The sequence below is a fragment of the Arvicola amphibius genome, chromosome 2, assembly GCF_903992535.2.
Source record: "Arvicola amphibius chromosome 2, mArvAmp1.2, whole genome shotgun sequence".
Taxonomy (NCBI): domain Eukaryota; kingdom Metazoa; phylum Chordata; class Mammalia; order Rodentia; family Cricetidae; genus Arvicola; species Arvicola amphibius.
In genome coordinates, this window is record NC_052048.2 from 117,386,605 (window position 1) to 117,399,377 (window position 12,773).

The following is a 12,773-nucleotide window of genomic DNA, read 5'->3' on the forward strand; positions in this document are numbered from 1 at the left end:
TCTCTTTGCCTCTTCACATAGTCTGTATGCACCCATATGCACATGTATTAAAATTACAGTTTGTCTAAACAGCTTCCCTTCACGTGAATGGCACAAAGCCAGGCTGAAGACAGACTGAATGCACGAGGCGGCGAGAACTGCCACCCCCTCCACAGCACCGCAGCTGTGACAGCGAAAACATGAGGGGTTTCTTGAAGATTATTCAAAAGATAATGTTCAACATGGGTCTCGCAAATCATTTATTATGACTGAAAGGGAAGAAAAGGAAAGGTGAAAAATATTACAATTAACCATGAAACATTATTCTCTGGTAACCAATCGTAATAATATACTCGCGTTTTAAAAAATGGCTAGATAAGTAATTTCCCAGGAAATAAAATTTTCACATCATTGGTTACAGAAAATTGACTTCTTTCCATCAAAATATTTTATTTCTGCTCTGTCAAAAATAAGCATGAAGTCTAAGGCACCGTGGCTTATGCTAAGCATTTGCTGCTTTGCAATCTCAGGCTGGGCGTATGGGACTGCTCACCAGATGGTGAGCGAAATGTTCTGCCCAGTCTCTGTAGCTCGCCTCCTAATGATTAGTAGGCAGCTTTATGGGCACTCAAAAACACTACTTTATCCCGGTCAAAACACTCGGACAGTCACCCCAAAATGGTCAATCATTTATTCTAAAAAATGAATTGGTTGGTTGAGTGAGTGATTGTGGCTCACAAGATGGAAGGGGAAATAAGCAGTGGAAACCAATTTCTATTTTTTTATTTTTAAATTTTAAATTTATCTTTGTCATTACCAAGATAATTCAATAGAACTCGAGCAGCGTGTGTCCTAACTTTGCTCCTAAGGGAAAAACATATTTTAAAGGTTCACTGTGGGAACAGGACACTGCCACAGGAAGAAAGCAGCAGAGAGGAAAATTCAAGGGCTCTGCCAACAAATTAATTGGGCAGCTAGCATTTCCTCAAATTGGTTTAAAAAAATAATGGCACACACAGTGATATATATGTCTAAAAATAAATACAAATATTCTACACATAAATAAAATTAGGTAGACTCGTGCTTAATCACTATTACAGTTAGATATTTTTATAATAGAATTTTCATATCTTATCACAGTTTCATTTTTTTATCATGAATAATAATTCCATTTCTTTAACATAGCCTGGACTGTATTGGCCGCCTATGCTGCTGTTTTAACTGTGAGATATATGTTCCTAGATGTGTTGAACGCTTGGCCCCCAGACGGTGATACCAGTTTGAAAGGTGGTAGAAATTTTGAGAGTTGGAGCTTAATTAGAGGAAGTGAGTCAATGGGAACACGCTTTTGAAGGTGTACCTGTCACTGTCCCTTCTTGCTCTCTGCTTCCCATCCACCATGAGGTGGAGAAACCTCGTATGTCACAAGCCCCACCACCGTGGAGTTCTTCTCAACTGCATGAGGCAAAGCAGCCAGGGATAGAACCCTCTGAAACAGCAAAAAAAAGTCCTGTCTCCCTTAGGTCGTTTCTGTCAAGTATTTGCCACAGCAATGGGTTAACTATCAAACACGGGCATCTCAAGACAGTTTCGACTGAAAATTTACTTCCTTTGGCATAAGTATTTTCTATTAAAATTTACTCTAGAATTACTTTTAATCTCTAATCAGGAAAGACTGTGTGATGGATAGAGCTTTAAGGATCACCTTTGTTTCCAAAGATATAAATTTGTAACAAAGCAAGGGCAGGTTGACCTAGCATTAAACACAGTGAAATGCGGGACACCCTTCCAGCGATCTCACGCTATCCTGGAGGGCAGGAACGCCAGGACTCAGTACCTCATTTTGAATCCCATACTCCAGTGATGATGAGGCCGCAGGGTCCACACGTACTAATACCACAGAGGAGGCTCTGGTTAGCGACCGCCTGTCTTCTCAGGCCATGACTCACAGACTCAGGAGATTTATTGCACTTACTCTAAGAATCTCCCCCCTGCATAATGTTCCCACAGCTGATTCTCAAACTGACCCTCATTCTCTTCCAAGTACCACTTCATTAGCTAAAGGCACATTTAATTACAGTACTTACATTTTTTGGCAGTGAGTTTTTCCAGATAGTCAACTGGTTTACCAAAAGAGATTCTGGAATCTCCCTTTCAAAAGACTGCCAGGATTATTTCAAAGCAAGAATGAGAAGCCTTATTGCACCATGTCTGATGGCCAAGAAGGGAGATGGGGTGGGATGGAGACAAATTCTAACCTACTGTGTCTAAGACACCATGAGTGTTGGCACATTTTATGTCTCTGTTTTATTGTTATCTGAATATTTACGTCAGATAAGAGAGTAGACCTGTCACTGCTCGAGTCTGGAGGGGCGGTGTGCGCGCCGTGGCGGCAGTGTGTAAAACACTCGTCTCTAGTGGATGCAGCCACTTCGTGGAGAATGAGTGAAGAAGGTTCAGGCTCAGGAGTTTTCAGAGTAAGGTGGGGCCTTTGGTGGGCCTGCTGTTCGACAGGAGGGGCTGGCTTCCGTTGGCCCTCGCTTGGGGTCCCTGGGTCCTGGCTGAGAGCAGCGCCGGGGCAGAGAGGTGGTGGAACGCTGCCTTTTGCTGGAAGTAGTTGTTGATGTAACTGGCGATCAGAAGGGTGATTTCAAGAATCTAAAATGAGAAAAACTGTCCTGTCAGGCTCCTGAGACATTCTCTCCACTGTCCATGGGTAATTTTAGCCCCATTTGCTCAGCCTACCACCATGCCCGGCTCGTTAGAGCAGCAGTTCGCAACCTGTGGGTCGCGACTCCTTTTGCGGGTCACATAGCCTGCATATCAGATATCACAATTCGTAACTCTAGCACAATTACAGTTATGAAGCAGCATCTAAATAATTATGTGGTTCCGGGGGAGGGGACACCACAGCACGAGGAACTGCATTAAAGGGTTGCAGCATCAGGAAGAGAAGCCCTGGTCTAGATCAAATGAGGTTTTTACGTGCCTGGCACCGTCAAGGCCGTTTCCCCATTACTCCAGTTAGCGCAGAAATGAATCTCCACGCCCAGCCAAGCTAGGAAATGTGACGGTCAGCATTAAGGACCTTAGAGTGTCATATCAATCTATTAAAACTGAAACACTGAAGTTACTGTGATCTCTTGTGCTCGGTGGCTACCTGCTCTCACTTAAAGCACAGAACCAGTCAGAAAAGATACCTATGACGAACCAAACAAACGGGGCTTGACAAATGGCTGGGAGGGTTAGGGCACTTCCACTGAGCCTGAGGTCTAGATTCAGATCCCTAGGGCCCACGTTGGGGTGGAAGGAGAGAGCTGACTCCCCAAGTTGTCCTGTGGCATGCACACAGAGACAAAAGCCAACATCAATAAATAAATGTAATAAAACACCTTTTTAAGTGGAAAGTTTTAGGAAAAACAATTTCTCATCCTTTTTACTAAAGTTAGATTTTTTTTTCAGTTTTGGGGCTTGAAGCCCCAGGGCTTCACTCATGCTAAACAGAGACTGCCACTGGCTACAGCCTCGAACTGGATTTATGTGTTAGAATGTAATCTTTTCAAAAGTTGCTTTACTTTGAAATGCTGTAGTTTGTTAACTTTCACAAAGGGGCTAGTACATCTTAACTATCAAACTCTGCTCTTTAACAAGTCCATAAAACAAATAGCCCCAAGTAGGTAAGACCATGCAAAGTAACCCACAACAATTCCATGGCTCAGGGCTGGAGAGATGGCTCAGAGGTTAAGAGCGTTGCCTGCTCTTCCAAAGGTCATGAGTTCAAATCCCAGCAACCACATGGTGGCTCACAAGCATCTGTAATGGGGTCTGGTGCCCTCTGGCCTGCAGGTGTACACACAGACAGAATATTGTATATATCATAAGTAAATATTTAAAATAAAAAAGAATTCCATGGCTCGTCACACACACTTTTTTGAGACAGGGATCTTAAGTAGCCCAGACTGCCCTGAACTCCCCACTCCCGACCACACTCCTGAATGCCAGCAGATGACCACTACTTTTGAAACTTCTTCACCAGCAATTGGCCCCATATTGGAAAATTTCAGTTAGTTCTGTTTTTTTTTTTTTTTTTTTTTTTTTTTTTTTTGACAGGATCTCTTGGTAGCCCTGACCCTTGACTGTCCTAGAACTTACTATGCAGACCAGGCTAGCTTCCAACTCACAGAGATCCGCCTGCTTCTGCCTCTCAAGTGCTGGGATTAAAGGTGTGCACCACTATGCCTGGTTTATCACTTAGTTCTTAAGCTAAAAGAAGCAGGTTGTATCAAGCCATGTTAGCAAAACAAATTAGAACTCAGATCAAGTAAGCCATGAGTTATGCTGAGGGTTGCTTAAGCAAGTCCCCTTTCCATCTGCAACACCCTTTGTGTGAGAAGTGTCTTCCCAGGAAAGACCAGCCAGTTAAAAGGCTGGCAGAAAGCGCTCCACTCACCTTGGGTTTTGCCATGGCGAAGAGTAACTTCTCCGTTGGTCTGTCTTTTGAATGAGTATTAATGACGACCATAAAATCGTCCTGATACCCTCCAAAGGTCATCAGGCTCTTGTACACATAGCTGACCATCAACCTCTTCAAAGAAAAGAGAAAGGAACTGTTACAGGTGTTCACTCTCAAAGAAGACGAGAAAATGCTGATATTAATTATGGCGAACGCAAAACAATGCTCTAAGGTCAAATCTATTATGTTAATGTAAGTAACAGTCATACTATTTTATTTATTATACTAGTTTATTTAAGAATCATCGACCTACACAATCAAGTATACATTTGATCCTGAAAAGCCCAAATTAGAAACTATAAACACCTATATTCACAGCACCCAGGAGAAAAATCTTTGGTACTATATTTTTATATGTCCGCCCAGATCTCTCTGATTATTTTTAAGGTCCAAATGGTCAAACACTATTGGCAGATCCAGATGGCTCCCCTGCTAGGAAGACTTGGGAACAAACGTAAACAGCACCATGTACTCCTTCCAGCATCACCTTGCTTTAAATCCCATCACCTTCCTGTGACAAAGGTGGCCACGTGAAGTGAATGCAGAGACAAATGGCTGCTGAATAGCTAAGCCATTGTGTTATCATCTTATGTGGTGTTGCACACACACAACAACAGTGAAAGAAAAAAAGCCAGAGGCCATGAATTTGAAAGACTGTGTGTGTGCATGGGAGGGGTTGGAGGGAGGAAAGAAAAAGGGGAAATGAAATTTCATTTCAAAAAGTAAAACCAAGAAAATTCTGTGCTCTCTCTCTATTGCCACAGGTAAGGGTCTCCCACTATATATTTAAAGCAGCAATTATAGCCCACCAAACTGAGACACTTATGGTTGGGTGCATAGCTCAGTGGCCAAACATGTGAGGCCCCAGTACAACAACGGAAATTACCAAATAGCCTATAAATATGGTAGAAAAAGATAACTTCACATAAAGAAGTGAACACAGAAAAGGAATACTTTGATTTTTTAATATATATTTTGAAATTATGAGACAAGATCTTGCTATGTAACCTAGACTAGCCTTGAACTCGCAACCTTCCTGTCTCAGTGTCTTCAGTGTTGGGACTAACATGTGCCACATTGTCCAGCTCAAGTTCATTTTAATTATATGCTCTATGCTTTAGTCGATATGTAACCTTAATGTAAGTAAAACTGGATTACATTATGGAAAACGATACAAATTATGCTATAGAAACTTCAGTGAAACTGAAATTTAAACTTAGATAAAGTTTCTACTTTTTAATACCTTAAACATTCTTATTTTATATAGAAGAAAAAACCTGTGGAGGGCTGGTGATGTAGCTGAAAGGGTGCATGCTGTCAAGGCTAACCACCTGGGTTTGGTCCTTGGGACCCCACATAATGGAAGAACAGAGCTGACTCCAGCAAGTTGTCCTCTGACCTCCACTTGAGTACACACACACACACACAACACACACACACAAATGTAAAAAAAAAAACTGGCATAGTACTTTAAAAATACCAACAGAACCATCTTAACATTGTTTCTCTCTCTCCTTTCTCTCCTTTCTCTCCTCCCTCCCCCCCCCCCTCTCTCTCTCTCTCTCTCACACACACACACACACACACACACACACACACACGACCTATCTCACCTGTTTGAAAACACTGGATTGTAACATGATTGTACCTGTAAAGTGACCGCTAGAGCGTTTCAGGGAGAATTGTCTTCTAAGCTCAAGGGAAAATCAGAAACAGCAATTCAGAATCTCAGAACCTCCTGCTTACCATTCACTGAGCAATGGAAATAGAAGATTTAATTACAGATACCAGGGTTTAACCTTACCATGGAGGAGTACTCTAAGATGCTCAATCCATTTTCGTGGATAGCCAGCCACACAAAAGTATTGCCAGTTGACGACGGAGTTATGGGCTGTGGAGAAGTGAAAATACGCTGTATTATAGGTGCTAAACAAAATTACAGCCATATTTTTCAGTCTAAATGCATATAAGATCTTCTATTAAACAAATCCAACAAAAAATGTACTAAAAATCCTTTTAATAGATGAGGCAGTGTGGTATACAGAAGTGAGTTGTGGATTTGTTTGAGACCACCTGACTTGCAGGCTCTAATCCTTATTTGGTAACGTGTGCATTTGGACAAACTTCTTATACCACCAAGGCTCAGTTTTCTTATCTTTCACACAGGAACACTATTTTTTTTCTTTTCTTTTTTTTTCTCTGTAGCTTTGGAGCCTGTCCTGGAACTCGCTCTGCAGACCAGGCTGGCCTCGAACTTGCAGAGATCTGCCTGCCTCTGTCTCTTGAGTGCTGGGATTAAAGGCGTGTGCCCGACTAGGAATGCTATATTTACATCTTGTTTTTGTTTCACAAATTTAATAGTTGTCAAAGGTTTTAGGGTTTCTGTGATGACCACACTCCTCAGGAAACAAAACACTGCCTTGTTTTCTAAGGTGACTGAGGGATTGTGGTGACCTGCGCATACTTTCCTGACAGTCAAATAGAAAAAAGAAAAGATTATATGATTGATAGGTACAAGAAGTACTGGAATTTCTCAAAAAAATTGAAGGCCAAAACAATAAAATTTTTTAAAAAATAAAAACAATCTCCTGTCGTGAGTGGTGGCACATGCTTTTAATCCCAGCACTCAGGAGGCAGAGGAAGGTGGATCTCTATGAGTTCAGAGAAACCCTGTCTCAAAAAAAAAAAAAAAAAAAAACCCCAAAACCAAACAACCCTTTCACAGGCATTGATTTCTAACAACTGAAATTCTAACAAAAACATACTTCTCTTAAGTCTTAGAGAAGCGTGCCAAGCCTCCAGACAAAGAGGTTAGGCTGAATCTTACATTGTAGATAATAAGTATCAAGTTTGAAGGTTCAGAAAATCTCAACTATAGGGTTATGGCTCTCTCTACTGAGGGTGGTTTCAAATGCCTGCGTCATAAAGTACCAGGGTTGGGCATGTGCTTGTCCTGGAGTGCTACACTGCACAAGGCCTGCGTCTAATTCCCGGACCATACACCAAAAGGCTGATGGTGCATTGTATTATTGTATTGGAGGACAGTGAGTTCCTCTTGATGAAGGATCCACCGAGAAATGGATAAACCAGTGTGGTACCTGAGTGCAGGTATGTGAGGGAATAATAGTCAGTCCTTGAAAAGAAAGGGAAATCTGACACATGCTGCAGCCCAGACATGGCTTGAAGACATTACCTAAGTAAAAAAAAAAATGACAGGGGGCACATGTTCCTCAGAGTTACACACACTCTCAGAAACAGAGGGTGGTCCTCGAGGATGGCAAGGGGGATTGTATGGAAAGGTAAGTGTTTCTAATGGATCCAGAGTGGCAGGCTAGAAGATAAAACAAGCTCTGGAGGATGGACAGGTGTGATGTAGTGTGAACGACTTAATGCCAGAGCACCATCCAGTTAAGACTGGCATACCGGCAAATTTCATGTTGTGTATTTTTCCCAAACTAAAATCATAATGATGATAATAATGATGATGACGACAATAAAGACACCAGGAAGCAGGCGAGGGAAGTGGCTTCCTGTTCTACAGACAGACGAATGCTGTTCCTGGAACATCAAACAGAGTGTCATTAGCAAATAATGACACAGAAAAGCATACCAAGGGCACGTTAACATCACTGCTTGTGCTGAAGTTGGAATTAAATTCATTGTAAAAAGGTCCACATTTCAAGTGTATCGACTAATGATTCATCTGTTTTTAGATAGGGGTAGGTCGGTCTCCTATTAGTGGGCCCAAGTAATCCTGCCTCGGGCTCTTCAGTAGCTGGGACTATAGGAGGGTTCCACCGTGCCAGGCTTAGTCTTTATACAAACAAGAACAAGAAAACCCTTTAACTCTCTGCAAGTATACTGTGTGGATGTACAATAGTAAGGTGTATAATTCTTCTGTATCTCCGTGTATGGCTTCTAGTTGCAGTAGTGAAAGCAACTGCTACCACAACAGTAAGCCGGAGGTAGAAGACGCCTGGGGTTTGGCTTTTCTAGTCCACGTTGTTTATTAAAAGATGAGAAAACTGAGATCAGGCAGTTTGACCAATTTGTCCAGAGTGGCTTAGCTCTTCAGCAAGTATTTATGAAGTGATAACTGCTTCCAAGCCCTGACGGTGGGCACCGGAGGAGTATGGTAGGATCACTCCCAAAGAGAGTGCAATGCATTAGTGAGGAAAACAGACTACAAGACAGGATGGACGCATCTCTGGAGCCAAAGGGAGTTCCAGGCGGTACCATTTAAGGAAAAGAAAAAGAATTAAAGGGCATGGTGTGGAGCTGGAGGAATGGCTGGAGGTGAGAACCTGTTCTTAGTAAGCTAGAGGTCCTTGATCTAATGTCCAGTACCGGGAATTCAAAAACAAAATGCTCCTCCGCCAAAGACAGCATAGGCTTTCCCTTAGGGGCTAGAGTCAGCCACCTCCCAGGCAGGGGTCTCTCTGCCCAGTGTTTCTGCAGTCTGTTCTGATCTCTTCAAAGGGTACTTACCACACAGCGCCTTGTTCACAGGCCTGTTGCAACACAGGGCTAAGCTGAGACCCACCCTAAAGTCTGGTACAACTCACTGGAGACTGTACTTTATGTGTCCCCAGAGCTCAGCTCAAGGCTTGCCAACCAGGGCGCAGTAAATGCTCATTAAATAACTAAGCTAATGAGTGACGAGGTTAATGAGTGAATGAGGGTTAGTTCAGCTAGCTCTTTCATCTTCCGATGACTTGACTCTCAAAATAATTCAGTGTATGTCCGGGGAACCTTCCCTCCCTTTCCCCCTCCCCCAGGAATTTCTCATTGGTCTCCTTAAGTTGCAGGGAATTTCCTTATTTTTAAATAAAACCAAAATATGCCATATCAGGGGTAAATCTGGTCAGCCAAGGTCACAGAGGTTTTTATTTGTGTCCTTCTTCCCATTCTTTCTTACTTTTGCAAAAAACAACTTGGCACCAAAGAATGGCCACTTCCTGGCTACTGTCAAATAAATGCGCACGCAGTCAGCAGCACTGTGTCCCCGGAGGGCCATCCATCTGGTTGAGAGTCGCTGGTAAAGCTGCCTAAAAAAAGAAAGAAAGAAAGGAAAAAACAAAACAAATAAACAAACAAACAGACAAAAACAAGACACAAAGGCAAAGCCCTAAGTATGCTGTCATCGCCTAGATAAAGTCCCCTTCAGCCCATCCCCCAAACCTGTGATTTCCCCCCTCACCTCTTTGGAGAATTTTCACCAAATTCTCCCACAAAATTCAAGCACACAACACAACTACCAAGTAGATCTTTATCATCTACACAGCTAACATCAAACCTAAGTGTAAGTCAGTTTGACAGGCAATTTCTCCTGAGAGTGTTTTTTCAGTTTTCAAAGTTGAGTGGTGTCCAAACAGTATAATTTGGAGGAATGCTGAGTTCATTTCTTCTCAGACTGCACCCAGGGGCAGCCACTTTCACTATATAGGCAGGACTAACCCAGGATTAAGATCAGATGAAATGGTGGCCTAAATTATGGCCATTTTTATTTAAAAAGTTGTTTCAAAACTGGATGTGGTTGTACATGACTGTAATTTCATCATTTTTGAGGGAAAGGCAGGAGAATCGGGAGTTTAAGGTTGTCTTCAGTTATGTTCCAAGTTTGGGGCTAGCTTGGGCTACACAAGACTGCCTCCAAAAAAAATCACATAAACTTATGTCATCATGTAATGACTCTATACTTCAAGCATCATGCTGTAGGTGATAAACAGATTCTAAAGTTTTAAAAGACATCTTAAAATACGTAAAAAAAAGATTCAAACAGAAAATTGTACTAAAGAGCTGAAAATAGCGTCTTACCGCAACTGTTCTTCGGAGCAGCCATCCCTGTACCTTTTCGGGTAAAATTTTTCTATGACTTGTTTGAGGTTTTGGTTTGCTTTGCACTGGTTAGTCACATGCCCGGCTGGAGTTGAGAAAGGTCTCTCAAAATCCCCAATCTCCACCTGGTGGGAGAGCCCCCAAAAGAGAAGACACAGGACAGTGAGAGCAGCCTTCAGAAAGACAATCTCTACTGTTCTTTCGGAGCATTCACTGTGCGCGGCAAACACAAGTCGGCCTGTCACGATTGCGCGGCTGGAAAATTTAGGATCATACGTCTGAGCTGTTGTTTTTAAACAGAAATTTCACTTGAAACCTAACTTAGGAGAAATTCTGTGACAAACATTTCGGTGCCATTTCTACTCGGAACTCCTGTCCTAAGTTTCTTTTTGTGGTACCGTGCTAGGAGATTCTGATGACGGCAAGTTAAGAGAGAAAGGTTCACTTTAAAGCACAGCTGGTTCCACTTGACAGTCCACGGCAGTGAGAAAGCCACAGCGGTCACGTGAAATCCGAGAGCGGGCACAGAGAGCAAAGGACGCATGCGTGCATTCTTCCGACCGCGGATGGGATATGACCAGCAATGTGAACTGTGAGCCAAGGGAAACCACTTCCCCTTAAGGGGCTCTGAAATACTTCGGAGTATCCTATCACAGCAACAGAAAGGAAACTTAAAACTTAAAACACCTCTTAGTAAATATTTGTTGAAAGAAAACAGCCTTATTACCGAGTTAACACAGGATAGTCTTTCACTGTGAAGTCCCATTCTAACCACTGGTAAATCAGGTGAAATGACGGTCGGACATAAAAGGTGAGAAGACGTCTAAGCAAACTGGCAGCAGTACTGGTTGGACTCTTTAAGGGTCTCTGTTGCATAAAGTGGTAGTGAGGACCCCGCAGTCTCGTTACTTTCCCCTAGATTTTCTCTGTGAATGTTTCTGTTCTCACCAACTCTTGCTATTTATTAGCTGATTACTCTCTGGAATACAGCCTTTCATTCCCTGCTCTCCTCTGCAGCGCGAATTCTAATTGGTCTTAATAATAAAAACCTGGAGTCAGATATTGGTGGTGAACGCTGAAAGATCAGAGAAGTAGAGCGGCCAGTCACTAGTTCTTTTTTTAAATATTTATTTATTTGCCCCAGTCACTAGTTCTTACCTCTATGAAATTCTCAGACCGAATGGGGTATCCAGTCCTGGGACTGAACGTTGAGCTCCTGTCTCCTCCCACCTTATAGTTTTCTCTCCTTCCAGTCAGATCCCTTCCTGTCTCCACCTCTCTAGCGCTGGATTAAAGGTGTGAGCCATCACCGCCTGGCTCTGTTTCTCTTGTAGACTGGATCAATTTTGTAGCCAGGCAGGAAGTAGAGGCGGGACAACAAGAATTCTGGGAAGAGGGAAGTTTCAGTCTGCAGTCGTCACCCAGACAGAGAGGGAGCAAGATCTGACTGCCTCGCCAAAAAAGGTACCAAGCCACGTGGCTAACACAGACAAGATTATGGGCTAATATAAGTTATAAGAGTTAATAAGAAGCCTGAAATCTTAGGCCAATCAGTTTATGATTTCTGTAGACCTCTGTGTGTTTCTATGGGACTGAATGACTGAAGGACTGGGTGGGACAGAAACCTCTGTCAACCCACAACCATCTGTAACGTCAGGCCTATCTGACATCCTTTTCTTGCCTCACAGGACACAATATGCATGTGGCACTATACACAGAACATTCAGGCAAAACCTCATACACATAAAATCTCAAAAATTTAATTTTTCTTATTTTAATAAAAGTTAATAAAAATTTAATTTTTTTAGAGAAGTTTTTTTTTCTGTTTAAAGACACAAATTCTTAGCTGGGGTCATCCTTGTGGATTCCTGGGAATTTCCCTAGTGCCAAGTTTCTAGCCAACCCCATCATGGTTTCCTCTATTGAGATATTTCTTTCTCTCCAGCTAAAAATCTAAGCAATAGTGGAGAGGGTGCCTTAACTGCCCTTCCCCTGTCAGCAGATTGATGACTACCTTAACTGTCATCATAGAACCTTCATTCAGTAACTGATGGCAGCAGATGTAGAGATCCACAGCTAAGCACTGGGCCCAGCTCCTGGAGTCCACTTATAGAAAGGAAGAAGTGATATTCTGAGCAAAGGAATCAAGACCACGATGGGGAAATCCACAGAAACAGCTGACTCAAGCTAGTGAGAGTTCACTGGCTCCAGACTGACAGCTGAGGAACCAGCATAGGACTAAACTAGGCCCTCTGAATGTGGGTGACAATTGTGTGGCCTGGAAAGTTTGTGGGGTTACTGGCTGTGGAACCAGTATTCATCCCTAGTGCATGAACTGGCTTTTGGAGCTCATTCCCTGTGGAGGGATACCTTGCTCATCCTAGATACTGGGGGGAGGACCTTGGTCCTGCCTCAACTGACAGACTTTGTTGATTCCTAATGG

General features: G+C 42.7%; 1 protein-coding gene across 1 annotated transcript in view; it reads right to left on the reverse strand.

Annotated features, from left to right (window-relative positions):
• Window positions 1–820: 820 nt before the first annotated feature.
• The window catches only part of Plekhh2 (pleckstrin homology, MyTH4 and FERM domain containing H2), a 108,031-nt gene continuing 96,078 nt past the window's right edge, over window positions 821–12,773 (reverse strand). The window contains 5 exon segments of the mRNA XM_038319033.1: window positions 821–2,637; window positions 4,430–4,564; window positions 6,297–6,383; window positions 9,411–9,540; window positions 10,310–10,455. Of these exon segments, the coding sequence (XP_038174961.1) occupies window positions 2,452–2,637; window positions 4,430–4,564; window positions 6,297–6,383; window positions 9,411–9,540; window positions 10,310–10,455 (684 nt within the window). The 3' untranslated portion in view covers window positions 821–2,451.